Genomic DNA, 27,642 nt, shown 5'->3' on the forward strand with positions numbered 1-27,642 from the left:
GCCTGGGTTGTGGGCTCAATCACCAGTAGGGGGCATACAGGAGGCAGCCAAGCAATGATTCTCATCATTGATGTTTCTATCTCTCCCTCTCACTCTCCCTTCCTCTCTGAAATCAATAAAAATACTTTTTTAAAAAGCCAAAAGTAGTGACTTTAAGATTTGTCCAGCAATCAATGTTTAACAGCTGAAATAATTGGATCTGCTCAGGTGGTTAAGGTTTTTTCCTTTTAATGAGGATTACCTCCTAGAAACCTGCATTTTAAAAGACGGCTCAGCGAAACCGGTTTGGCTCAGTGGATAGAGCGTCGGCCTGCGGACTCAAGGGTCCCAGGTTCGATTCCGGTCAAGGGCATGTACCTTGGTTGCGGGCACATCCCCAGTAGGGGGTGTGCAAGAGGCAGCTGATCGATGTTTCTCTCTCATCGATGTTTCTAACTCTCTATCCCTCTCTCTTCCTCTCTGTAAAAAATCAATAAAATATATTAAAAAAAAAAAAAAAAAGACGGCTCAGATAAGTTTGGTGGGCTTTGAATAATTTCTGGAGCCACACCTCTGGCCCTGTAAAGACTTAATTTGTAAAGCAAGAACAGTCGTTTTTAATACTTCAAGGACTGGCAAATGTTGGCAAAGGACTGACAAATTCTTTCACCCATTTTTGTAATTTTTTCCCCCATCTGGTTATATTTTCTTTCAGGTTCTGTAGCAATTACAGAGAAATCTAGTTTACCAGTGGTACATAGCTGAGGGTCATTTTGTAACCGGACAATCAATGGGTCCATGCTGCCTGTCACTACTTGAACCAATTAAGCAGAGACAGGGTTGAATCACATATGAGCGTTTATTCCAATACTGCCGGCAGTATGGGAGAGTAGCAGGTCATCCACAAAAATCTGCTCTGCAGCCCCCTATGAGCCAGCTGCTTAGATTGAACAACCTAAAATGAAAGATGAACAACCTTGTTGCCCAAACAATGGAGTCCCTGTAATCCAGGACAAAGATTACATGGGGAAGTAGGGATTACAGGCTGGGGTGGGACTCCATTGTTTGGGCAACAAGGTTGTTCATCTTTCCATGATAATAGGCAGTTCTTGAATGAGAATGGACCACATTCCAAGGTTGACTCCCAGGTCCCAGGATGACTCCCAGGTCCCAGGGCATACAACTCCCAGCCAAGTTAGAATGTCCTTTCTTCTTTTTTTAATTTTTTATTTCAAGAAAAACAATTTCAAATATAATAATGTTACATGCAATAAACATTAATATTTCAAGAAAAACTATTTTAAATATACAATAAACATTAACACTTCAAGAAAAAAAGATTTTAAATATAATATTACCCAAACTGTACTAACATAGTATATCACAAAAGTTGTAGGAAATATTAAAAATATAATGACCTTTAACCAACACATGGCAATCATGGTTAAGAGAGCATGATTAATACCTCCCTTAACCACCTAGTCCCCGATATTCTATTTTTGTCCCTAACAATTTCTGAGAGCCATAAAGACCCGGCTGTATGGAAAAGACACATTGATCTCAGGAGGCCTCATCCTCCATCCACTTCCCTTGGGAACAGCCAAACAGGTCTAACTGTAGGATAGTACTAGACTTAATGGTGCCGTTAAGTGGCCAAACCTTTCCATTGCCCATTTCATAGTGAGGCTAGGTTATGTTGCAAAAGAACCTTGAGGGACTCGGGGTCAAATTTCTCCCAGTTGGCAAATATGCATCCTAAAAGGGTACCTCCAGGCACTGTGGACTGGTTCCCCATCTACAAGAGATAAATATGTCCCAAGCCAATTTAGAGGTGTCACTGCTAGCCTGGGCTATTTGGGGCCATCCTGCAGGGACCTGGCACCCCAATCCTGTAGGCACCCAGCTCCCCAATCCTGCAGGCACCACTCTACAATTGTCCTTTGTCAGGGAACCAGTGCTTTCCGTGCCGGTGGCCTTCTGTACCTGGCCCATTCTCCTTGCTCTGCTTCTGTTTGGCTCACTGCCTACCACACTTATTCTATTGTACAGTGAACCTTTAGAATCACTAGTTGCTTTTTTTTTTTTTTTTCATTGCTAGTCAACTCCAGAGTTAGGCCTGTGCGGAACCAATCTAAGAAGATTGTTTTAATCCTAGCCTGGGATCATCAATAATCTTGATGTTAAAATTTTACTTTCGTTCGCACACGTTAAAGGACAACAAAAGGGCTTGTTAGAGACCAAAACATGGAAAGGTCACTGGAAACAGAATTCAAAGTCATTGCTCCCAGCCTCTCCTTTGGGGTAGTTAACGGTTCCGGTTTGAAAGAAATCCCTGTCCCTCCGATATGGCTGGGTGGTGTCAGGGGCAGCTCGCCACAGTGAGACCCGGGGCCAGTCCCGGTGCCCCGTCTGCCCGGGCGAAAAGCTGTGCGGTGGGGGCGGGAGTTTCAATACTGTCATTGAGCCCCGCCGCCCGCCCGCCCACGCGTCCCCGCCCCCCGGCTCCGCGCAGGGCCCGCGAGCTCGGCTCGGACACAGCGGCCCGGAGTCCGCCGCCTTCCGAACCCGCGCCGGGGCTCCGCGCGCCGGGACCTCGGGCCGAGCCCCAGGTGCGCGCGGCAGCCGGGCCCGCCCACCTGCCGTCACGCGCGGCCTCAGCCCCGCCTCCGTCGGCGCCGCACCGCGGGCGGCGGGGTGGGCCTGGCGGCCCAACCCCAGAGCTCGCCTCGGCCTCGCCCTCTAAGTCAGGCCTGCGGCGGCGGCCGGGCCGCTCCGGGGCGGGAGCTCGCGAGCAGCTCAGTCGGCGGTCCGTAACCCGGCCGGTCCCTCGGTCGGTCGCGCGGCGGAGTCCCAAGGCGCACGCGCGCACGCCCTCCGCGCCCCGCCTCTGCGCGCTTCCGTGTCCCACGACCCCGCGCCGCGCGCTGGGGGCTGCTGAGGGTGGCATGCGGGACTACGACGAGGTGACCGCCTTCCTGGGCGAGTGGGGGCCCTTCCAGCGCCTCATCTTCTTCCTGCTCAGCGCCAGCATCATCCCCAACGGCTTCAACGGCATGTCCGCCGTGTTCCTGACTGCGACCCCCGAGCACCGCTGCCGGGTGCCCGACTCCGCGAACCTGAGCAGCGCCTGGCGCAACCACAGCGCCCCGCTGCTCCGGCTGCAGGACGGCCGCCAGGTGCCCCACAACTGCCGGCGCTACCAGCTCGCGGCGATCGCCAACTTCTCGGCGCTCGGGCTGGAGCCCGGGCGCGACGTGGACCTGGAGAAGCTGCAGCAGGAGGACTGCCTGGATGGCTGGGAGTTCAGCCAGGACGTCTACCTGTCCACCATCGTGACCGAGGTGGGTTCCAGCCCCGCGCTGGGACCGAGGGCCGGGGTGTGGGGAGGTCCTTCGCGGTCTTTGAGCTCACGCACTTCACCTGGGCAAAGTGCGTGTTGTTGTCACTCCCATTCCCCCATCACACTACACACTGGTGACGATCGTCCATCCTCCAGCCAGGTGGCTGGGGAACGCTTTGCGCGGTGACTTCCAGCCAGCGATGCCCTCTCACAGATTATCTGACTCCCCGTCTGTCCCGATGGCCAGCTTGGGGAGGGAGCCAAGAAGGCCCTGGCGGCCCGCACGAGGTGCTCCAAGGCCCTGAGTGGGCAAAGACCTCCGCTCCTTGGGATGAGAGTGTTGAGGAGCAGATCCGGGGCTTGGGACGAGGGTCCGTCGCCGTTTTTCTGCCAGCCTCTTGGCATCTGTTCGCGGAGAGAGACAAAATGCTCCTTTTCTTTCCTGAACTTTTAAAGTGAAGGGTAGCATGTGTATAAAACTGTTTCTTGCTCCCTTTTCCAGTTACTCTTTCCCCACCCACCCTCACCCCAAAATGACAGTCTGAGCATGCCCTCTAAGGGACTGTTTACTTTTTACCGATAGTTGGTTATCAGCCTGTTAGGATCCATGCGTCTGAAGATCCGTTCAGAGTGACTTGTTGACCAGAAATGTTATCACAGAGCATACAGCTGTAGTTCATAGACGTGGGCGAGAAACCTTTCTCGTTCCCCAGCACCTTGGATTTTTTGTTTTGGGTGGCTTTGTCTATCCCCTGGCCACCCCCTCGTCACTAGAACTGAATGTGTAACACGATGTTAATGGGTGAGTGTGGGTGTGCTTGGCATCTTCCTAAGACACTGGCACTAACTCCTTGGAGTCTCAGCACAACTAAGCAAGCAGGGCAGTGAGAGAGCCCTCCTTGATGGGCGCCAGGACGGCAGGATCAGGGATTTGCAGATTAGGGAAGGCTTCCTGAAAGAGGAGGCCACTCAGTGAGTCTGGGGTGCTAGGCTCAGCAGATGCAAAGTCTGAAACAGCAAGAAACAGCCGAGAAGGAAGGCAGAGTTCAGAGGGAGGGGCCTGAAGGGGATCCCCACTGGGATCTCAAAGCTAGTGACATGACATCATACCGGTGTCCTGAGGTGTTGACAAGAGAGACACTGAATGGAGGTAGCTGACTGTGCTTTGTGGCCCAAGATTCCAGGGAGAATCACAACTTTCTGTCATCACAGATCCTCAGTCGTAGCCTCACAAGCAAGTCTGTCACCTTCCTGGGAGCCAGTGAGAGTTGTGAAAGCAGAGACTGTCCGTCTGGTGGCAGGCAGAGGCCACAGAGGGAAGCTATCCTCTACCCAGGAGTCCCTACAAATTCTGCTTCTAGCTGCTCACGGAAAGGGGAAGTCAGAAGAAGCTCGTGGCATCTCCGGATTTTACCCGGACCCCTAGTATCCCTTGACTTACTCTCGTCACCTGCTCTTGTTGTACTGCCTTCATCCTGCCCTGGGTTGAGAGCGGTGGTGGTACTGATGAGCTCCTGCCAGAAGGGTCCTTAGCTTAAGTTGCTGCCAATGTCAGCTTTTTCATTTTTATATTTAGCCTATGTCTTTTACTGTCTTAGCAGTTTCATAAGAGCTGTGTGCCCTTTCACCTACTGACAGGTTGTCTGTCTTTGCTGGGAGGCCAAATTAATACCTTACTTAGCCCTTTGTTTGAAGATGCTGGAATGCCTGACTTGACATTCAGAGCTGCTTGCGCCTCAAGCTGTTGCAATAACATTCTGACTCCATTTTTCTAAGGCCATTTTTTTTTCTTCAATTCAGACCTGGCATGCTGACCATTGCAGCCAGTCCCCAGGCCTGCCCTCGGCCCCACATCCTATGTAGAGGTACACTGATACTGAATTCTTAGTCATTTTTTTTTCAACAGAAGATGAAAACCTCAGGTCTCCTGTGTGATTTTTGCCTTGGTTGAAATTAAAGTGTGTATGTGTAAGTACTAAAGTTGGTGTTAGATTTACATCTTTGCTTTTCCTGCAGGTCCTAACATGATGCTGGATACAGAGTGTGGGTACTCAGGAAAATGGTTGAATGGATTAATGAATAATTTAAGAAATATTTTCTAAAGTTTGAGAATTGAGGAAGAAAAGGATAATTTAATTCACAGAAGGGAAATCTGAGAGTGGTTGAAAAGCATTGACTGAAATATTTTATTTTATTTTATTTATTTTTTTATTTTATTTTATTGATTTCTTACAGAGAGGGATAGAGAGTCAGAAACATCGATGAGAGAGAAACATCGATCAGCTGCCTCTTGCACACCCCCTACTGGGGATGTGCCTGCAACCAAGGTACATGCCCTTGACCAGAATCGAACCTGGGACCCTTGAGTCCGCAGGCCGACGCTCTATCCACTGAGCCAAACCGGTCTCGGCTTGACTGAAATATTTTAAAGGAAATGTAATCTCCCATCCCACGGACTGGGGCATGTGGCAAGGGGTTGGGCTTGGCAGAAAGAAGGGGACACTATGAAATGAGATCGCTCTCCCACATTTTGGGAACAGTTTGGTGGTCCACATGCTTCTAGACTGGCCCCTTCTCCGGCCCCTCAGTCATCCCTGGAGTTGGGGAGTCAGCCACCCCACCTTGCTGTGCTGCTCCAATCCCGGAGTGCTTCTTGACTCAGGACTGCCCCCTCCTCCGAGAACCTGGGTGATTTCTGACACTGCCTGGGCCTCCTGCTTTTTGGTGTCTCCATAGCCCAGCCTGCAGCCAGAAAAGCTCCTTTAGAAACGTCTAGCTCCTGCACCCATGAGTTGGAGTCTGTTCAGCCAAGGCCTGGCCATCCTCTTTGTCCCCTTGCCTTCTGCCTGGCTCTGCTTCCCAGGAGCCCCCTGCCCCAGCCCTTGGCAGCACTGTGACTTTCTCCCTGTGGTCCCAGAGCGCTTCTTTCTCTGGACTAGCTTTTCTGTCAGCCGCATGTCACACACAGATAGTCTTGTAAGATAGGAGCGCCCCCACTGTTATCCACAAGCCACATCTCCTGAAGGAAAGGCCACATCACCCGGGATGTGGGGCTGGGCTGACTCTGGGTGGCGAGTCGGGACAGACCTGGAGCTTGCGCCTCACCACTATGCCCTTGCTGACTCAAGGGGAGCACAGACCCTTATCCCTGCGTTTGTAGCTCTGGAAAGCCAAAGAAGACCCTTGCTGGGTCCCCTGAGGCCCCCTGTGTGCATGCAGTCATAGCAGACCCACGTGGCCCTGAGTGACCAGATTGAGCCCCTCTCTAGATGGCTGAGAACCCACACTCTGGGTCAAAGTTCTGACAGTTGACTCAGGGAAGGGGCTGAGGAAGCAAAGAAAATCTACTCTAGAGATCAAAGTTCAGGGTTCATCTGGGCTTTCGGTAGCCAAGCCCAAAGGATACTATGATGTTGAAGATTCACAGCCCTTTTTTTTTTTTCATCTGTTCACTCACTCACCTATCTACCAAACAGCTACTGAGCCTCACCTGTACAGGGCACTGCCAGGTATTATAAAGGTTATGGTAGCAGATACTTCTCCTTGCCAGCCTCGGGGCAAGGATTTGTCATTAATTGCAGCAGGAAGCCGAACTCAATGTGTATAGGAATACGTGGCATTCAGCAACAAGTGATGCTTACCAATGTATTTGACCGTTGAAGCAGTCAGGCTAGGTACATCTCAGGCAAGAGCTTCTGCCCTATGGGCACAGACCCTGTCTCTTTTTCCTTCTAGCCAACTCACAGGCAAGAACGTTTAGTTCTAGGTAAGAACATTTAGAATCTATTTTCTATAACCAAGAAGCAGCACCAATTACATACTACATACAAGACACATACTTCTCTCTCTTAAAAATTTTAACAACTCTGTTGAGGTATAAGTGACATGAACTGTACGTAGCTAAGTGTGCAATATGAAAACTTTCATGGATATGAAAGGGTTACCAGGATATGAAAGGCTTACCAGGAAGGATAGCAGGTCTAGGCCCAATGCCAAGATCGCTCTCAGATTTTTTCAGGTTGGGTCCTCAGACACTCCCCTTTCACAGCTCATCCAGCAGAGGAGTCATGATCCCAGACTCAGGACCTGAATCCTACATCCACACCTTTAGTCCTAACATTGATAGCAGTTATTCACAGCCAGTACAGCGCACCCAGTGCACCAAGTGGAGGCATCAGTGAGCTGGTCGGGAGCTGCTTTAGTCATGGCTGGGGAGCCAGGAGCTCAGTGTAGGAACACTGGATTCCTCTGTGCATATCATCCCACCCCTTCTCATCCCACCCCTCCTTCCAAGGAGGATTCAGGCCAAATTCTAAGGCCACTGCAGACCAAGACCAGTTGACAGGTGAGTGGATAGGTTGGCGAGGTGGGACCTCGACCGTGCCTGCCCCTGTGATCATTTTTTGAGACCTATTACCTGTCCTGACCCTACACACAGCTCCGCGCACCCCCCCCCCCCCCCATGTGACCAATAGGAAGTGTTAGCCCATGTTTGCTTTTGGAAGGCCCAAGCCAGGCCCTGAGAATTGTCAAGAATTGTTAGTGGTGGATTGAGAGCCCAGTTACTCCAGGGAGTTACACACTTGCCCGGAGTAAGGACAGGTTGAACCACGTGGCAGCTGTGGGAGCTGGAGACATGATCTGGGGACCTATCCCAACATGAGCATTAGTCGCCTTGTCTCCTTGCCAGTCCAGATTTCTCTAAAAGCCTATCTATGTTGGGGGACCTGACATGGGCTGGGGGGACTATCACCCCAGAACTCACTGCAGAAGCCCCCGTGGATGCCTAGTGTTGCTCAGCTATATTAGTCCCTAACCCTCACAAGAGACCTGTTGAGAAACAGCTACTGAGTCTTTATTTTTTCACCTCTGTTGCTACAAACGTGTTGTGTGCTAGCTGGGAATAGAGCCCATCGCATTCAAGAGCAGCAATAGCCACCATCTGGCCCCTGAAGCTCTGCCTCACACCCTACCTAATACCCAGGGACTAGCACCCATCACCGAGTCCCTCAGCTCTCTCTCCCCTGCCGCTCCCGTCCTGACTTTAGCAGCCATGTCTGGACGGGGGTATCTGGGAACTGGCACCACTGAGGCTGCAGATATAGGAAGGCTGCCATAACCCAAGCATTCAAGCCTTAGTGTTTTGAAATTCTGACCTCCTGACACCCACCTTACCTGTCTGAGAGCTAGCCTGGAGTTCCTCTAGATATAGGAATTGGAGACCCCCAATTCTCCCCTGGGGTAGGGGTCACCACCCCAATTCTCAGCCCATCCAAAGTGCCAGAGTGGAGAGCCAGCTGTGTGGCTGAGCCATCCTTATCAACAGCTGCAGGGATTTTCTTGTCCAGCCTGGGGGCTGCCTCCTACCCCTCCAAGGGGCCCGGATGCTGTGTGCACACATTGCCCAGTAGGGCAGAGAAGTAGACTTGTTTTCCCTCTGTCACTTAGCCTGGAAGACATGCTTTGTTCTTGGGAGCCACACGTTCCCGCTGCTTCTCTGTGTTGCTGGGGAGCCTGCAGACTCCATGGAGGGCAGGCCAGCAGCCTGGCGTCAGGCAAGCAAGAATGCTCTGGCAGGTGGCCTGCTTGGAGACTGCAGAGCGCCATCTCTCTGTTTCTGGGAAACATTTTCCTGGGAACCACCAAGCTTCCTGTTTTGGCTTTTCTTCCTCCTCTTGGCTCCTTGTTAGGCTGGAGCGACCTCACATCTGAGTGTTCAGCTGCTTCCCCAAGCCTGCAGACCTCTTTTTACGGTAACCACAGGCAAAACCACATATTGGGTGCTGGGAAACTCAAGCCATGTAGCCTGTTACCTACCCCAACCCTTGTTTTACAAAAATCGAAAGTAAGGTACAACTGAGGAGGGGAATCTTGTCTGAGGTTGGATAACCAGGTAACAGTAGACTAGAAGCTAAACCCCAGTTTCCTGAGATCCAGCTCAGAGCTCTTGGCTGTAATCAGGCCTAGTGTTAATGCAGCACCAGGGATCCCAGCTCTAAATATCACCAGAAGGTCCGAGAAGTCATTGGCCCAGGGTGGGGACCTGAGCGGAGCTGAAGGAACAAGTCCAGATGGTGCATTTCAGGCCCCCTGGCCTCTGTTCCTTGCCGGATGCCTTGACCCTTAGAGCCCCAGAGCCCTGCTCAGAACCACGCCCGTGCCATCCTGCCAATGACCCAAACCCCACTGGAAGGGTTCCCTGCCCGTCCACAGCCCTGGGCTCTGCCCAGATTCTTCAAAGTGACCATGAGAGGCCTTGCCTTCTCTTGGATTAGAACATGGGCAGAGCCCTTCCTCAAATTAGAAGCAAAACAATGGGGCTAAAAGCTATGAAAAACCAGACGGGGAGGGAGCCCAGTCTCCATGTGAGGGGAGCCTGCTCCCTGCCTTGCTGCCCAGGTCAGCCATTGCTGCCTAAACAGACTCACACCCACATAGTCATGTAAACGGAGCGCAGGAATGCAGGATGTTCTGATTTCATTTTCCAAGGAAGTTTAAATTTAAAACATTTTTAGTAGAAGTGAGTGATACATCCCTTTGCTCCTCTTACAGTGGAACCTGGTGTGTGATGACGACTGGAAGGCCCCGCTCACGGTCTCCTTGTTTTTCGTGGGTGTGCTGATAGGCTCCTTCATTTCGGGGCAGCTCTCAGACAGGTAAGGTGGGTGTCTGTCTCCTGCAGAGGTAGGGGACCCCAGCACTGAGTAAGGAGTATGTGTGTGCCTGGCCCATGACTTCAAGTGCTTTCAGCCCAGGGCCTTGCATTTTAAAAGAAAGGGAAGCCTGATCTATAGTACGGACACCACACCAAGTAAAGAGAGCCAACCACCTCCTCTCCCTAATTCTTGCCAAACAAAACAAGCTGAGCTGAGTGTATCCATGCGGGATCAGCTGGATTTGACCAGGAAATATGCCATGATTTATTTCTGCACTAGTCTGGCTGTCCCTCCCTAGGTGAGCATGACTCTTCCATGTTCCCAAGCATGGGAGAGGTAGACCACACACACACACACACACACACACACACACACACACACACACACACACACACTGTATTGTAGGTCTTAAGGCGTACCATGGATGGCTGTTACTGTATTCGCCAAACCACTGCTCTCTTTACAAGGTAAGAGGAGATCTCAGTAGCCAGTAGGGACGTGATAGGCAGAACCTGTGTCCACAGGACTGATGCCCCTTAGCTAAGAGGCCTGTGGTTATGGCCCTTACTTCACAACAGGCAGAAAATGCGCTATTTTCACCCGTAATCAGATTATTTATGGAATTCCAAGGCTGTTAACTCAAGGTCCATTCATGACTTAGGGAGTTCATGTACTCTTGACATTACAGGCACAATTTTAGAGATTACATGTGAGCATTTAGAGAGGTCCGGAGTTTCTGTGACGTTTTCAGAGGGGTCCATTATGTTATCTCCCTACCCCAGAGCTGTGGGGTCTGTTGGAGAAGCCCAGGGCAAGTAGAGTGGCCTTCAGCAAGGTCCTTGGCTGCACTGTGTCACCCAGTGGAGAGGAGTTCCAGCATCGTCCCAGCTGGTTGGGGTCTCGAATAGAGAAGCTCAGGATTAGACCGTCATATTACATAAGAACAAAGCCATTTCATTCTGTAGCACTGATTCAGGGTGATATGTTGACATGTTTACATCTATGGATTATTGTTCTTAACTGAGGAATCTTTACTCATGAAAAATACATGCATTTCTCACTAGATTTGTCTTTTCCAGAATATCATCCAGCGATTTAAAAGAAAGGACAAATTCCTGTAGTCACCAGTGAGCATTAAGAGTTAAGTAGGCCATCACCATTGACTGGTGATTCTAGACGAGCCATAGACACTTGTCCTTTTTGGGGGAAGGGCCTATGCTTCCCCATATCCTTCATCTAGCAACAAACATCCGCTGATGACCGATATATATTTAACAAACACATGGAACTTAGTATGTGCCAGACACTCTTTTATAAGCACTGTACTGAGTAAACAATAATACTGATTTAATCTTCATAACGCTGTGAAGTAGGAAGTATTAGTATTCTCATTTTACAGATGGGGAAAATAAAACCCAGAGGAGTTCAGTGACTTGCCCCAGTGTCACACAGCCAGCAAGGGGCTGACCTAGGATTTGGGCCCAGGTAGTCTTGATCTTCTGTGTCGTGTGGGCCCTGCTCTTCTAGAACTTGCCTCCTAGCAAGGCAGAATGTCTTAAACAACTAGTGGAGGGGAGCACTTGTTATCCTCGGTGGTAGTAAGTGATACCGAGGAGATGTGCAGATGTTAAGAGAGTTTGACAGAGAGGGCCAGGAGAGGCTGCCCGGAGGAGGCGAAGCATGCACTGGGAGTTGAAAGATGAGTAGAAATTAGCCAGCTAAGGGAATGGAGGGAGGAGAAAGCATTCTGGGTGCAAGAGAGCAGCATGAACTTAAGCCTAGACTAAAGAAAAGGCATAATAGCATGTGTTAGGAATTGGAAAAAAGTCCTCTGTGGTGGAGACGTGGAGAGTGGTTAGAGGTGAGCAGTGAGGCAGGCAGAGGCCCAAGCAGAAGAGCAGATGGGAGTAGCAAGTGATAGTCAGGAGCTTGGACTTTAGTCATAGAGCATTGGGGAGCCATTGAGAGTGTTTTAAAGCAGGAGTATGACATAATCAGATTTGCAATTTTTAATAGATTATGTGATAAACTTTGTGGAGAAAAGATTGAAGGGGGAAGCAAGAGAGGGATTGTGGAGAGACTAATTAAGAGGTTATCACAATAATTTATGCAGGAGATGGTGGTGGCTTGGACTAGACTGCAGGAAGTATAAATGGGGAGGAGTGGTAGGAGGTAAAGCCAACAGGACTTGGCTCTGGGTTGGATGAGGGAAATGAGGAGAGGACGGTTTCTGGTCTACACAACCGGATAGGTGACAATACCCTTCTCTAAGACAGATAACTCCGGGAGAGGGGAAGATGGTGAGTTCAATTTGAGCGTACTGAACTTGGGGTGATGATGAGACTCCTAAGTGGAGGAATTAAGTATGCAGTTGGACATATGGACATAGTGCTCCATGAGAGGTTTGGGCTGAAGAAGCACATTTGGGAATTATCAGCTCATCGAACCCTCCTCACAGCCCCAAACATGGATGAGATTACCTGGCAAGAATGTAGAGTGAGAAGAGGGGACTGAGCTTAGAGGCTCTCCAAGTGGGAAATACCCTCTCTCTGAGTTGAGTGGCAGCCGAGACTCAGAGTAATTACTTCGATATAAACAGGGAGAAGATACCCCAAGCTCAGAGTTGAAACTCAGTGCATTTTTCTAGATCAACTGTGTCGTGGGTTAGGCAGGTCTTTGTGGGATGGCCTAAGGACCTGACGGCCGTGTAACACCCTGATTGCCTGAGGACAGTGTTTAGGTTCCAAAGGATCATCCAACTAAACAGAAATAAAGCTAATGAATATCTTAAGGATTACCTTAGTCTTTAGAAGTGCTAGTACAGTGTTTTTCAAAACTTAAAAAAAAAAAAATTCTCAGCAGACTTCTTTTAAGCAGGATCATTTGAATCCAGTAAATGAAATAGCTAGAAATACGGCTGTTCTGGTTGTAGCCCATACTGTCAGCCCTCAGCACCACCCCTCAAGCTTGTCTGCACCCCCACGGGAGGCCCAGGGCTCTGTGGAGTGGACAGTTTCTCTTCTCATTACCTCTAAGTCAACCATTTCAAAACCTAAGTCAGACAAATTACCTAAGTGCAATAGATTCATTACCTCAACTTGTCTAGGATACCAGTAGTAACTTTTTATGTAGGACAAAGGTTTAACCTTCATGAATAAGTAAGGCTGAAATTCAAGAGCAATACAAATAATCTTGGGGTCAGAGACATAGAAGCATCGAACAGACTGTCAAACCTCAGAGGGAAGGCAGGGGAGGGTGAGAGGGGAGGTAAGAGATCAACCAGAGGACTTGTATGCATGCATATAAGCATAACCAATGGACACAGTAAGGGGGTGAGGGCATGTGTTGGAGGGTGGGAGCAGCCAGGGAGAGGTCAATGGGGGGCGGGGGGGGGGGGGGGAGGAGACATAAGTAATACTTTAAACCATAAAGAATTTAAAATTTAAAAAGTCTTGGATTGTTAAAGCCTTTTATCTGGCATTGAGTTAGTTTTATGTGCATGAATTATGAGAGGCACAACCCTGGGAAGAAGTAGACTGGTATTTCCTGGTTTTGTAGGCGTGTATATGTTTGATGTTTTGTTGACATATTTTTTTTATTTTTTTTACTTTTTTGTTGACATACTTTAAACGTGAGTGTTTCTGGGCCCAACCCGGACTGCCAAGGGGCTGGTGCTCTGTCAGGGTTCCCTGGATCTTTCTCTTCCCCATCATCCCAGGAAGCCCTTGGGCAGGAAAGGCAGAGAAGGCAGGGATGGAGGTTACAGCTCTGCCTGCAGTAAGGGGCTGCCCTTGGACGGCCAGTGGGGTGCTTTGTAACAAGAAAAGGCCGGAAGGGCGGGGGGGGGGGGGGGTGGAAACGAAGTCTCCTTCTGGAGCAAGTCTCCTTCTACTGTCAGGGTTTCCCACCTTCACACTATTGACATTTTGAGCCAGAGGATTCTTTGTTGTGGGGTGCTATCCTGGGCTTTTTAGGATGTCTCGATCATCTCCGGCCTCTGTCTACGACTATATGCCAGTAGCACTAGCCACCACCACCCCCAAAACAAACAAATAAAACAACCCCCATCGCAGTAAGTAGAAGCACCAGCTCTTCAAGGTGGCTGCAAGGCCTGTGCAGTGTAGGTCCTGCCCACTCTGCAGTCCCCTGGTGAGCAGCTGACTCCAGCCACAGTTGTGTGTTCTCCTCTTAACCAACCTGCCTCCAGGGCCTTCCTTGACCTTGCAGGCTAACTCAGGGTCCCTGGTTTACATTACCCTGGTTCCTTGTGCCTTGTGCCTTGTGCCTTTCCTTCAGAGTACCTATCAGAAATTGCTAAATAGCCCTAGCTGGTTTGGCTCGGTGGATAGAGCGTTGGCCTTCGGACTAAAAGGTCCCGGATTGATCCCGGTCAGGGCCCATGCCCATGCCCAGGTTGCAATCCCCTATAAGGGGCATGCAGGAGGCAGCCAATCAATGATTCTCTCTCATCATTGATGTTTCTATGTCTCTCTCTCCCTATCTCTTCCTCTCTGAAATCAATAAAAATATATGTATTTTAAAAATTGCTAAATAAAAGGTGTTCTCATGTAATTAATGGTCTCTTCGCTATATTGTGAATATCATTGAAAGCTTGGTCCCTATCCTTACTCCCCCTTGACAACAAGTACTTTTCTTTAGGGCCTCATCTCAGTGTCCCATCATCAGGGAGACCTTCCCTGAATGCCTACATCCCCAGCCCCACCCCCAGTCCAGGGTAGGTTCCTTTGTTGTACCCTGGGGGACCTGGGTGCTGATCCTTCAGTGCACCTATCTTAGTGTGTAACCGTACTTTCAGTAATGTGGTTATTTGACTAAAATGTGATCACTGCCCAGTTAGGTAGCTCACTTGGTTGAGCATTGTCCTGTGCACCAAAAAGGTTGCAGGTTCGATTCCATTCAGGGCACATACCCTGTTGTGGGTTCTATCCCAGGTTGGGACACGTACGAGAGGCAACCGATTAATGTTTCTCTCTCACATCAATGTTTCTCTCTCTCTCTCTCTCCCTTCTTCTTTCTCTAAAAATCAATTAAAAAATATCCTAGGGTGAGGATTTTTAAAAAGTGATCACTGTCTATTTCACTACCTATCCTATATAATAAAAGCCTACTATGCTAAGTGGTCATCCATTCATCCAATCAAAGCATAATATGCTAATGATATGCTAAGGCTGCTCAACCGCTCGCTATGATGTGCCCTGACCACCAGAGGGCAGACAGGCAGCCAGTCACTATGACATACACTGACCACCAGGGGGCAGACGCTCTGACTGGTAGGTTAGCTTGCTGCTGGGGTCCGGCCAATCAGGACTGAGCAAAAGGAGCCAGACATGTCCTGGAGCCTTCCCGCAGTCCCTCCCTGGCTGGCCAACCTCCCGCGTCCCTCCCCAGCCCCAGTCATGTACCAGTAGGGTCCCTCGGCCTGGCCTGCACCCTCTCCCAATCTGGGACCCCTCAGGGGATGTCCAAGAGCCGGTTTCGGCCTGATCCCGCAGGCCAGGCCGAGAGATCCCACTGGTGCACAAATTCGTGCACCGGGCCTCTAGTAAACTATAAGCTCCTTGAGGGCAGAAACAGCATCTTTTTTTTTTTTAATAAGCATCTTTTTTTGGGACCACCCTGGTGCCCTTGCTGCACATTGGTCCTGTGGAGGGTGGGAGGATAACAGCATAGGGACTGGGAGACTGGTACCCTAGCAGTACTGTCCACGACCAGTCCCTGAATGGTCCTGGAGAAAGCTCCTCTTGGTGGAGCCCTTTCCTACCGCCTTCTCCCTGCTGGTTCTGTCACTCCGCTTTCTTTCCCAGGTTTGGTCGGAAGAACGTGCTGTTTGTGACCATGGCCATGCAGACAGGCTTCAGCTTCCTGCAGATCTTCTCCAAGAACTTTGAAATGTTTGCCGTGCTGTTTGTCCTTGTAGGCATGGGCCAGATCTCCAACTATGTGGCAGCGTTTGTCCTGGGTATGGCCATCAAATTGGAGTTGAGTACTTGATCCTGTGTTTCACCATCATCTCACCACCCACTTTCTGGAGACATCTGTGATGTCCCTCAAGGGGAAGTGGTCTCTGGCAGCACCCACCAGGGCTTCTTGGAGAACCCAATTTGTAGGCAGGGAATCTGAGTCCACCAAGTACCCAGCCTTGGGTCCCCAGCAGCACGTAGCCTAACTGCTGTATGCCAGTTCTCTTCGGGCCTCTGAGGTGTGGCTCCTTGGTCTTATTAGGACTTGACGGCCATTTTACCCAAGATCCTCCGTCCAGCAAAAAGGGCCTGCCACTGTCCAGGGCTGAGGTAGCTAAGGAAAGAGGGAAGTATGACATGAGGAACAAGGGCCAAGGAAGAAATGGCCTCCTGCAAAACACCGGCCAGTGATGTTGACTGGCAAGAATGAATTGGTAGGATCAGGCTTTCGTCATGTGACCTTCGGGTTTTAATTAAGAATTCACACTGCGGGACTTTTGCCTTTCTCACTGAAGTTACCAGTCTCACTGTTTGGAGGAATCTAACTCTAGCATATTGGTCTTTCGGTTGTACTGTTGAAAGGATTATTTCTTTCTCTTCACATTTAAAGGAATATTTTTTTCCTTAAAGGATAACAGTCAGCCTGTGCAGTCTTAGTAATGACTTCCCCTTTAATGAATTCTTCCTCCTGTGAGGATTACATTTTGAGGCCTAATGTGGCATCTTTAACATATGGCTTCAGGAAGTGATGAAATTTTCATGAGAGAACTGTCACCGAGAGGCCACAATGAGGCACGCCCAGCAGATAGTCAGACGGGGCTGAGTTCAGAATCCCATCCCTCACGAGGGCTTAGAAACTTAGAAATGATTCTGGCGGCTTTCTTGCCTTTATGTTGACAAGAGAAGATTAATAGGGAAATAACCTAAATTAAAATGCTAACATGACTCCTCCCTTGCTTTGAACAGGAACAGAAATTCTTGGCAAGTCCATTCGCATTATATTCTCTACGCTAGGAGTGTGCATATTTTATGCAATTGGCTACATGCTGCTGCCACTGTTTGGTTACTTCATCAGAGACTGGCGGATGCTGCTGCTGGCGCTGACATTGCCCGGGCTGCTGTGCGCAGTGCTCTGGTGGTGAGTGTGCCCTGGGGTAAACACCAACCGGGTATCTTCCGTCTTCCACCTGGCCTTCACTAGGGGGCAGCAGCAACCCACAAATCCCTATTTGGGCTCCAGAGACAGGAAGTGTAAATTACGGTCAAATTTTGTTCTCAGCCAAGTTGTTGGGGGTGCGGGGAGGGGCAGAAATGTCTCCCTTTTCAAAACTTCAGTTCTTGACCTCACAACCCTTTCGTGCTGATACAACAGTATGGCAAAAGCCTCTCTCAGCCACACACAAAGGAGAGAATTCGGGTCAGCTCACCACTAAATCTCCCTAAACCTGATGTTAACACCTCAGGAAGTGGTGCTGTGAATATCTTCATGGCTTTTTGTGGGGTTTTTTTTTGCTTTTGTTGCTGGACAACTAGCACACTTTTAAAACATATATAAGATGCCGTCAAGTGTGCTAATGTTGCTAAGGGTGTGAAAGTGCTCACAAAATTCCAATCATAGGGGATTGAAGAGGTAAAAGAAGTATTGTTGATTTGGATAAACGAAAAGCAAAAAGCAGTGAACTGCTGACAATATTTAGGAGACAGTGATATGTGAAAAAGTGAAGATGCTGCATACCTACTTCCTGACAGACACCCATGGAACTAGTGCTGAAAGGGATACGATTAAGGCTAGTAGGGTGTGGTTCGATCAATTTAAGAAGTGTTTGTTTATAGATTAAACAGTTCATGTAAGAAAGGTTAAAACAGAATCATTTAGGGATTTGGAAGCGATTAATTCAATTTACATTATTTCTAATGGGGGGAAATAATTCAGTTTTCCAACAAATCCCATCTCAAACAGCTTTCCAAAATGAATTAAGTTCAAGAACCAAGGTCCCGCTGTATTTGTAAGTTACTTTAGAATGTTGTGTCCACACTCAGAAAAGCCAAAGACAAAACAGAATCTCCAGACATCAGTGGGCTTGTTCTCAGCCCTGTGCTGGGTTATTCAGAGTTCAGGGAGAGGAAGAAGGAACATCTTCCCTGAGAGATGAGCATCTTCTCTGCGAGATGATGGGGTCCTCCCTGACCTCCAGGAAGTTATCCGACTACAGACTAGACAGCGAAGGCCCGGCTTCTGGCTGTGTGTTGCCGCCAGGCTCCGTGACACAGGCACGGGGAGAAGAGGAAGAGCAGTGGGAGCGAGAGTGCCCAGCGTGGCTACACAGCGGAAGCCAGGCTCCATCGGAGCCTCCAGCACAGAGGAGTTGGACGGGCAGAAAGGCGGCCATTCCTTACCAAGGGAGGGAACACAGCAGAGGGGCTGAGGTGGGAATCGCCCTTTGCAGGTGGGGATGTTGAGAGCGCTGTCCCACATGTTGCGAACATTCCAGGGCATTTGGGAAGGGATACAGAGCTCAGCATGGGTCCTGGTCCTGACCCAAGGGCTGGGGCTACCTGGTGAGGTAGAAACTAAGATCCACATACTCTCAAAGCACCCTGATGCCTTAGTAAGTGTAGGTAGAGAGTTTGACACGTCAATTGGGTGAATCCGGTGGAGATGAGGAAAAACTAGAGGCTAAGAGGCCAGTGTAGAAACTTCTGTGGATGCCAGGAACAAGCAGAGGAGTACAGGTGGGCAAGGAGCTGGGCTGGGCGGAGCTCACGCACAAGCCAGGCTTCAGGAGCCCAACTTGCCCGGTCTCCTTAACGTCCAGCAGGTGGCACCACTGCTCCTCAGAAATGGAGGTGGCCAGCCAGTGGAGGCATCCCATCATGGTGAGCAGGACCCTCCAAATTTTGTGCACTCGAAAGCTCACACTTCCGGTTCTTAGTGGGTGTGGCATGGATCATCTCTTTGCTTCTGACTCGGAAACACCAAATATTCCCCAAACCCAGCTCTGGTTCTGAGGCCCCGTTTCCCACCTGGACCCCATTTTACATCTGGTCTGTTAAGCAGGAATGCCTCAGTGAGCTTGCTTCTTGTACTTCAGGTTCATCCCCGAGTCCCCCCGATGGCTCATCTCTCAGGGACGATTTAAAGAGGCAGAGGTTATCATCCATAGGGCTGCCAAAATCAACGGGATTATTGCACCCTCAGCCATCTTTGAACCAAGCGAGGTAAGCCCTGTATGGGAGCTAGCTGGTGGGAGGGTCTCCGTGCCATGGTTTGAGGGCAGCATTACAAAGGCCAGAAGCTCAGCCGAGTCAGTGTGGCTCAGTGGTTGAGTGTCGACCTATGAACCAGCAAGTCACAGTTTGATTCCTGGTCAGTGCACATGCCCAGATTGTGGGCTTACTAGTAGTCCCCAGTAGGAGGAGTTCTGCAGGAGGGAGCTGATCAATGATTCTCTCTCATCATTAATGTTTCTATCTCCCTCTCTCTCCCTTCCTTTCTGAAATCAATAAAAATATATTAAAAAGCCCTAGCTGGTTTTGCTCAGTGGATAGAGCATAGGCCTGCAGACTGAAGGGTCCTGGGTTTGATTCCTTTCAAGGGCACATGCCTGGGTTATGGGGGAGTGCAGAAGGCAGCCGATCAATGATTCTCTCTCATTGATGTTTTTCTCTCCCTCTCCCTTCCTCTCTGAAATCAATAAAAATATATTAAATAAAAATATATATATTAAAAAAATACAAAAAGCCAGAAGCTCTCCCTTCACACAGGAGCCCTGCCCTCTCCCGCCTGTGCCCCAGGTGCCCAGGCAGGCTCTGTTAAATTTCAGAAGCTGGGTCCAGCCGGTGTGGCTCAGTGGTTGAGCATCGACCTATGAATCAGGAGGTCACCGTTTGATTCCCAATCAGGGCACATGCCTGGGTTGTGGGCTCAATCCCCAATGTGCAGGAGGCAGCCAATCAATGATTCTCTCTCATCATTGATGTTTCTATCTCTCTCTCTCTCCCTCTCCCTTCCTCTCTGAAACAATAAAAATGAAAAATTTCAGAAGCTGAGAAGAAGGTGCTAACTGCCTAAATCTCTTCACCTTTCTTGTGGATTTTAGGTTTTCATACTTTATACACTTCTTTTCTAGGCAATCATATAATCTTATCATTGCTTTTAACCATAAGCACTCTTTATGAGTAAGGGGCTAAGTATTCTCCAATTGTAAAAAAAATAATACAGTATGTAAAATATGAAGCAAACACAGTTTTGGAGTTAGAAGTGTTCAATCTCCTCCTGGCGTTAGTTGTTGCATGACCTTGGAGCCAGGTCCTTTTCGGTGTCCGATCCTTTGCCCTACCCCACCTCCCGGCAAACCCTATTCTCATGCCATGAGTAACCTCCTGGCCCTGCCTGATTCCTGGCTCTTGCTTCTTCCTATTCTCCCAGAGCTTCCACCCTCGGCAGCAGGCCGTTCTCTTCAGTCTCGTGACAGTGAGAAGAGGCCAGACGTTGTAGTTGCTGGCTGCTACAGTTCTGGAATGTGTGTCTGATCTGACAGGACGATAGGGGACCAGCTGTGAGAACAGCCACCAGCAGTCATGCTGAAGTGTGTGGAAGGCACGTTAGAGACACTCGGGACTCAAAGATGCCGAGTGGGGGTTTGGGAAAGAGACCAGTTACACGCAGCAGAGAAGCTGCTGGCGCCCCGCCAGCCCTGCCAGCCTCACAGCTGAGCGGTGGCCCAGCAACCGCTTCCGCCCAGCACCGTCGGAAAGGCCTGTGATGCCAAAGGGCAGGGCAGGAGTAGGTGGCAGAGAGGGCTTTTCAGAGAAGCAGCTTTGGTGGCTTTTCGGTGAGGGGTCAGTTTGGGTGAACCCAGAGTCCCTCTGGCATCCTTGAGGAAATGAGGCTATTCAGGGGATCCATTAAGTCTAAAGTTGACCTTTTGTTGAACTGCTAACTCTGGGAAAACAAGCTCCGAAGCTGGGTTTGCTTAAGAAAGAAACATCAGTGTGTTTAGACGTGTGGTTTATTAATGTCCTTGGCTATGCCGAATTTCATAGGAAGTCACTCTGGGTGAAGCTGAGGTCAATTTTCCTGTTTTTCTATCTGAAATGTTTTTGTTTTTGGAAGTAGACCAGAGACTACATGGTATGAAGACTCAAAACATTAATTCTTCTAAAATAGCAGATCAATAAACGACACAGCCAGTTTCTCTCTGACCCAGAGGGCAGGGATCCAGCCTTGGGAAGGAATGCTCAGAGGCCTGCCTGCCTGGAACATGGCCACTGACCGGGGCGGTGCCGTGAGGGCGCCACTGTGGGCCTGGGCCTGCCGTGGCTGCACCCCTCAGGGACTGGTCGCTTACTTTCCCTCCTCATTCTTTGATACTAACGTGGTACTGACAAGGCCAGGGGAAGCCTTGTGCTGCCCAAGCTGCAGTCACTGTATTTACTCTTCCTTTTAAGAAAGAAACAAAACCCTCCCCAACTCGGAGAGGAAGATGCCAGGGTTTCAGGTATGCTGTTGGATCTCTGAATCTCCGACCTGCTCTCGCTCCTATGTTCTTGTCATTTCGTTCCTGCAGCTACAAGACCTTAGCTCCCAGAAGCCGCAGTCCCACAGCATTCTGGATCTGCTGCGAACCCGGAACATCCGAATGGTCACCATCATGTCCATAATTCTGTGGTGCGTAAGTGAGACTGTTGGAGGCTTCCACGCAACGCCTCTGCGGTGGCTGTCATGCCCTTCTCGTTGGCAAATGTGGTTTAGTCCAAAACTGAAAGGCCATGTCATCAGAAAGTAAAAGGGATGTGTCTTGCCATCAAAGAAATGAGCCTGTCACAATTCTTTTTTTTTTTTTTTACATATTTCTTTTTTTTTAGTTATTTTATTTTATTTGTTTTGTTAATCCTCACCCAAAGATATTTCTCCATTGATTTTTTTTTAGAGAGTGGAAGGGAGAGGGAGAGACAGAGAGAGAAACAGCGAAGTGAGAGAGACACATCAATGGTTGCCTCTCACACGTGCCCAAACCAGGGCCAGGGCCGGGGATCAAGTCTGCAACCAAGGTATGTGCCCTTGACTAGAACTGGACCCGGGACCCTTCAGTCCGAGGGTCAACGCTCTATCCATTGAGCCAAACTGGCTAGGGCATGATTCTTGATGGAATCTCAGAAAAGGAAATGGAAACCGTTGTGGGGGTTTGGGGGGGAAATATGGGACCTTTGAGGATCCCTCCAGGTCCTGAGGCGAATCCTTGCTCGTGCCGGGTCCTAGTTTAGTTGTTCCTGTCCCTTGTGCTTCAGGCAGTGGCTAAGGAAGGCAGGTAAGGCCTTCAGCAAGGCTCTAAGTGAAGACACCATGTTCTTTCAGTTACAGAGACTGCTGAGTACTTTCTGGGAGTCTGTGCGGAAGCAGGATCCCTCCTTCTGGGATGTTTGGAGAGTGTCCTGGAAGAGGGCCACAGCCTCGATGTCCTTACCAGTTCCTTCTAACGAGGCATTTCACCAAGTGTGTCAGGAAGGGAGTTGATTTGCCGGAGAGCATTTGCTCAGCCGCAGACGCTTGGGGTTAGAGCCACCACCTGATCCTGCTGGGTGAGGAAGGCAGACTTCACCTCAAGTCTCTACTACTACGAGTCAGCCAGTCTTTGGGCAGCCAGCCATTTTGCTCCCTAGAGATGATGAGTCACCCATTTCCAAGAAATAGCCCAGGATCCCTCAGGGCAATGCCCCGCCCGGGATCGGCCTCAGACAGTGCCAGCATTCAGTGTGTGCCACAGACTTGCCAGTCACCCCCGCTGTTCACCCGGCACACCTCCAGCTCTGGGTTTCCCAGGAACTCCTGCTCCTGCCCCTTTCCCAGGTTGTGCCAGCTGTGGTTTCACCCTGCAGATGAGTCCAGTCTGACAGAGAGAATGCCCTGGGCACAGGGACACCAGGGTGGGGGGTGCGGCCTGCAGATGAGAGCCGACATGACCCTGCCATCAGGAGCTCCCTCTCCTCCCGGAGTAGGTGGTGTTGGGTTCGCTGCTTCTGACCAGCCCCTTCCTGGCTGGTTGCCACAGGGGGTCTGCTCTGGCTCTTTCTCCAAATGCTTTACCATGACCTTATCCTTCCAGTCCTCTCCCACCCCACTTGCTGTCTGCTTCCTCTCACTCCCCAGCTCCTCTGTAGTTGCTGGGTTTGGGGAGGTTCAGAGAGTCGGGAAGTTGGCTTAGTGAGAGCTTCAGCTTAGGGTTTCTAAAGCCGACAGGCAGGTTGGAGATGGGTTTCTTTGTCTTTTCATTGTGTGTGTGTGTGTGTTGTTGTTGTTGTTTTTAACAAGTAAATCTGTCTCAATTGTATGTCTTTTTGCTGTTTGGGATCCTCTGAAAATACACTGGGCCAGAGACTGTGTTCCATCTGCTGCCCTCCCCTAAGGGTCGTTGTGAATTCCCTGCATCTATTGCGCTTGGAAGGTCCTCTGTTGGAGGCCCCAGGTGGATGCTGCTCCTCCAGCTTTCTTCTGCGCTCTGTTGCAGGATGACCATAGCAGTGGGCTATTTCGGGCTCTCCCTGGACACCCCTAACTTGCATGGTGACGCCTATGTGAACTGCTTCCTATCGGCAGTGGTGGAAGTCCCCGCATACGTGCTGGCCTGGCTGCTGCTGCGGCACCTGCCCCGCCGCTATTCCATGGCCACCGCCCTCTTCCTGGGCGGCAGTGTCCTCCTCTTCGTGCAGCTGGTGCCCCCAGGTAGGGAGCGTGTGCGTCTGCGTCGGGGGTCCTCGCCGAGCCACTCAGCCTCTACCAGGCTGTCTCCCCCAATTCATGAAGGGAATAAAATAATGCCACCACCGCTCACCTGCATATCTGCATTCTTGGCCAAAAAAATCAAGAGAAAGGGTCTCCTGAGACCTGACACTCCTCATGGCCTGGGCTTGTGTGGAGTGGGCAGAGCAGCCAGGTGGTGCTGGTGGTTCGTTTTACTCTCGACTCAAGTTAGTGTGTGCACGTTTGTTTTTCTCTGTGGGGAAGCATGAGACTTGGTTGGAAAGCTTTTAAGGAGGACATTCTGAGAACAGGGAAGTGTGTGGAAGGCCGCCTGCCCTATTTTTCGGAATTCTGACTTAGGGGAGTGTCGAAGGTGGCGCCCCTAATTATTCCTTAACCTTTCCAAACAAGTCTGTGCATGTGCAGACCCCCGGGTGTTTACTGGAATCCTTATGCTTAATCCCTGGATGCCCTGGCCTAGAGGACAGTGCAAACACACGTGTCCTCCCAAGATTACTCACCTACTGCTTGTATCTAAAGATAAAAACTGCAATAAAAGGCTAATGAGGCAGGCAATTGAGGCTGCCTGGTTGCTATAGCTGGGCCGTCCCTGAGCCTTTCACAGCAAACGTTGTGCTGGAGTATCCCCTTCATCCTCTCAGTAGTAACAATTTGGAGGGATATCTTGGCTGTAGCCCCTTATCCCACAAAAGGAAGCTATAGAAACTGCCAGCCCCACAAAAAAAGGATAAAGTATGTTTGTTTCAGATAAAAAAACCCAATAAAACCTGAAACTCTCAACAGCAGTGTACCTTGGGTTGGTGCCTTCTCCTACCTTCTTCTCTTTGTTTCTCCACAGAGTTGTATTATTTGTCCACCATCCTGGTGATGGTGGGCAAGTTTGGAGTCACTGCTGCCTTTTCCATGGTCTACGTGTACACAGCTGAGCTGTACCCCACCGTGGTCAGAAATATGGGCGTGGGAATCAGCTCCATGGCGTCCCGCTTGGGCAGCATCCTATCTCCCTACTTCATTTACCTTGGTAAGTCCCGTGGGCCGAGGGCACGCGGGGGCGATGGGGCGGAAGCACTGGTGAGCTGGAATGCGAGCTGAAGGCCGCTTGCTGAGGGAAAACACACAGCAAATGGGATCCATCTAATCTTGGATCTGTGCCTGGAGAAGGTTCTTGTCCAGGTGCGTGTGCTGTGGAGAGGCACTGGCTTGTAGCTGAGCCTGAAATTGATCAGAAAAGTAGGGAGTTTTGTTCCTGTTTTAGCTTCCCATCAGCAAACAGAATCCCCCTATCCTAAGAAACTACAGAGTGGCTTAGGGAGCCAATATTCTTAATTGGAGAATCTCTTCTTGGAATCAGAATTTAAAAGGAACAGGGAGAGGGAAAGAAGTCATTCAAGAGGGCTGATGAACTGAGGATTGGTGCGGCTCAGAGCATGTGACACAGTGGTTTAATTCTGTCTGATGGTGCGCCTCCTGCCATTTTCTGTAGCAGGGCACCATTTTTCTCTTCCTCAAAATCATTTTCTCTTGGAAGCTGCTTTCCCCTGAGCATCCCTTGCTGGCACATCTTTGGGGAGGGGTGCACCCACCTTGAGAGTACCCAGAATGCTTGGTGAACATGCTCCATAGATCTGACAAGCAGAAACATCTTGCTTGGCCTGTAGGCAAATTGAATGGGTTGCAACACATCTGGAGAGGAGGAGGAGGAGGAGCTATTCGTGACCCTGGATGAGTATCCTGCCTTCTTTGGAAACCCAGCATTGGGAAATAGGAATCATAGTCATCATGGCTCCCCTCCCCTCCCCTGCACCATGAGGCACTCCTGGCCCTCTGGGCATGCCGGTGCCAACTCTGGGTTCTGAGACCTGTCTAGGTGCCAGACCCCATCCTGGCAGCTCAGACTAAGGCTGAGAGGGCCGGTGATCCCCGTTAGAGAGTCCTGAGAGCTCAAAGAGATAGAGGGGACCAAGTCTAACTGCACCCTGGCTTGGGGCTCTGTCTGCTTTACCCTAGGTGCCTACGACCGCTTCCTGCCCTACATTCTCATGGGAAGTCTGACCATCCTGACAGCCATCCTCACCTTGTTCCTCCCAGAGAGCTTCGGCATCCCCCTCCCAGACACCATTGACCAGATGCTAAGAGTCAAAGGGTAAGGAGGCCTCCTTCTTCACCATGTTGGCACACTGGGTCTGGGCCTGGCAGAGAGTTCCCCGGAAAGTCCTACCAGCGCCATGGACTGGTCTAGAGGGTTAGAAATGGCAAGGAGATTACATTCCATCCTCTCTGGCCTGACCCAGATCACCATGTCACCATGTCCATCTCCACAGCAACAGCAGCTCTGGGATAGTGCAAAGACGAGGAGAAACCTTGCAGAATCTGCTGTACGATTTCTTTTTTTCCCTCTAGCGAGATAGCCTCAGTTCTAGGTTTGGTTTGTTTATTTGTTTTAAGACTGGTGGACATCTTTTTTTAAGATTTGTTACTAACATTTGTTTTGCTTGTGTTGATAGAATAAAATACAGGCAAACTCCAAGCCACACAAGGATGTTAAAAGATGATGAAGAAAGCCCCACAGTCCTTAAAAGCACAGCCTTCTAACAACCTCGAGTGAGTGAGAAAGTGAAGAGGAAACACTGGTCTTGTCAGAAACTGTAGACGCTGAGTCCTTCAGTGACAGGGTCTCTGCTGTTCATTCTGTCGACCCTTTGTCTGACATGCTCGCGGATGGGCACCTGGACTAAGAGGCTGCGTGTGGTCCTAGAGCGCCACCTTCCCTCCAGCGACACCGTGGCTGCTGACAGACAACTTCAGAGAAGTCCTAACATATGGTGGATGGGGCACTTCCTAAGAAGTGAACTAGAACCATTGGGATTTGGAAGAATATGAGCGGCATCTGCTAAATTTACATTTTAATTTCAGACTTCTTGAAAAGGCCCCCCTAATAAAACTGGAGGTCTAAATCCCACCCCCTAAATATTTTCTCCGATTCCCTCTAATGGTGCACTTTAGAGGGGAAAAGATCATTTCAGCCTGGCTGGTGTGTTCAATGGTTAGAGCATCAGCCCGCATACCGAAGGGTCCTGGGTTCCATTCCTGGTCAAGGGCACGTACCTGGGTTGCAGATTCAATCCCCAGCCCTCGTCGGGTTACTTGAGGGAGGCAATCAGTCCATGTGTCTCTCTCACATTGATGTTTCTCCCTCTCCTTCTCTCCCTTTCACTCTCTAAAAATAAATGGAAAAAATATCTCAGGTGAGGACTAACAAAAAGAAATCATAGGGAGTTTGACTTCTCACACTTTCTCAGTTACAAAGGTTATTAACTGGGATTATTGCTTCCTGAGGGCAGGAGAGCTCGGTGTGGGGAAACCTACAACTAATTAACATGAGGGGACGTAGAGGTAAAGAACACAGGCAAGTGCATGGACCCTGAGCTCTTGGACCACTCAGTGTGATTACTGGGTAGACTTGTTTACATCTGATCAAAGCACTGGGCTGGTCCAGGCCCATAACAAATGCATCCTTGAACCTACTATTGTTTTCATGCCATATGAACCATATGAATCAAACCTCCTGACTATTATGATGTCCATGTATGGTTTGCAGGAGGTGTATCAGTGAGAAAGAGAGGTGAGCAAACTTGTCTCTTCTCTTAAAACTATAATATGGATTTTGTTTGTGTGTTGTTATGTCTTTTTCTCCTTATGTTACTTGATCTTCAGAATAGACTTAGGAAAGACTGGTTCCTTAGTCTCTTGGTTTGTGTCTTTTTTTTTTTTTTTTTTAACCCAGAATCACTCTGGCAAAGGTCTGCAGTTGCCACTTGTGCGAGGCCTTCCCACTAGCACTCCTGAGTGTGAAACGGATGTCATTGTGTGGGTTCCTTTTGTGACGCCGAATCATGGGGGAAATTACGAAGAAGAAAGTTCAGT

General features: G+C 49.8%; 1 protein-coding gene across 5 annotated transcripts; it reads left to right on the forward strand.

The window, feature by feature from the left end:
- Nucleotides 1–2,512: 2,512 nt before the first annotated feature.
- On the forward strand, nt 2,513–27,642 carry SLC22A5 (solute carrier family 22 member 5). Of its 5 annotated transcripts, XM_079771119.1 has the most exons (11): nt 2,791–3,320; nt 9,872–9,975; nt 15,801–15,955; nt 16,923–17,094; nt 19,049–19,175; nt 21,527–21,627; nt 23,465–23,679; nt 24,557–24,739; nt 25,726–25,861; nt 26,223–26,319; nt 27,503–27,642. In XM_079771119.1, the coding sequence occupies exons 1-10, from the start codon at nt 2,925–2,927 to the stop codon at nt 26,308–26,310; spliced, it is 1,677 nt and encodes a 558-aa protein (XP_079627245.1). In that variant the 5' UTR covers nt 2,791–2,924; the 3' UTR covers nt 26,311–26,319; nt 27,503–27,642. The 5 variants fall into 5 exon arrangements, with proteins under 5 accessions (XP_079627246.1, XP_079627245.1, XP_079627248.1 ...); XM_079771120.1 differs by lacking the exon at nt 27,503–27,642 and having other exon boundaries at nt 2,513–3,320; nt 26,223–27,455; XM_079771122.1 differs by lacking the exons at nt 9,872–9,975; nt 27,503–27,642 and having other exon boundaries at nt 3,220–3,320; nt 26,223–27,455.

This window comes from Cnephaeus nilssonii, assembly GCF_951640355.1.
Source record: "Cnephaeus nilssonii genome assembly, chromosome: 5".
Lineage (NCBI taxonomy): Eukaryota > Metazoa > Chordata > Mammalia > Chiroptera > Vespertilionidae > Cnephaeus > Cnephaeus nilssonii.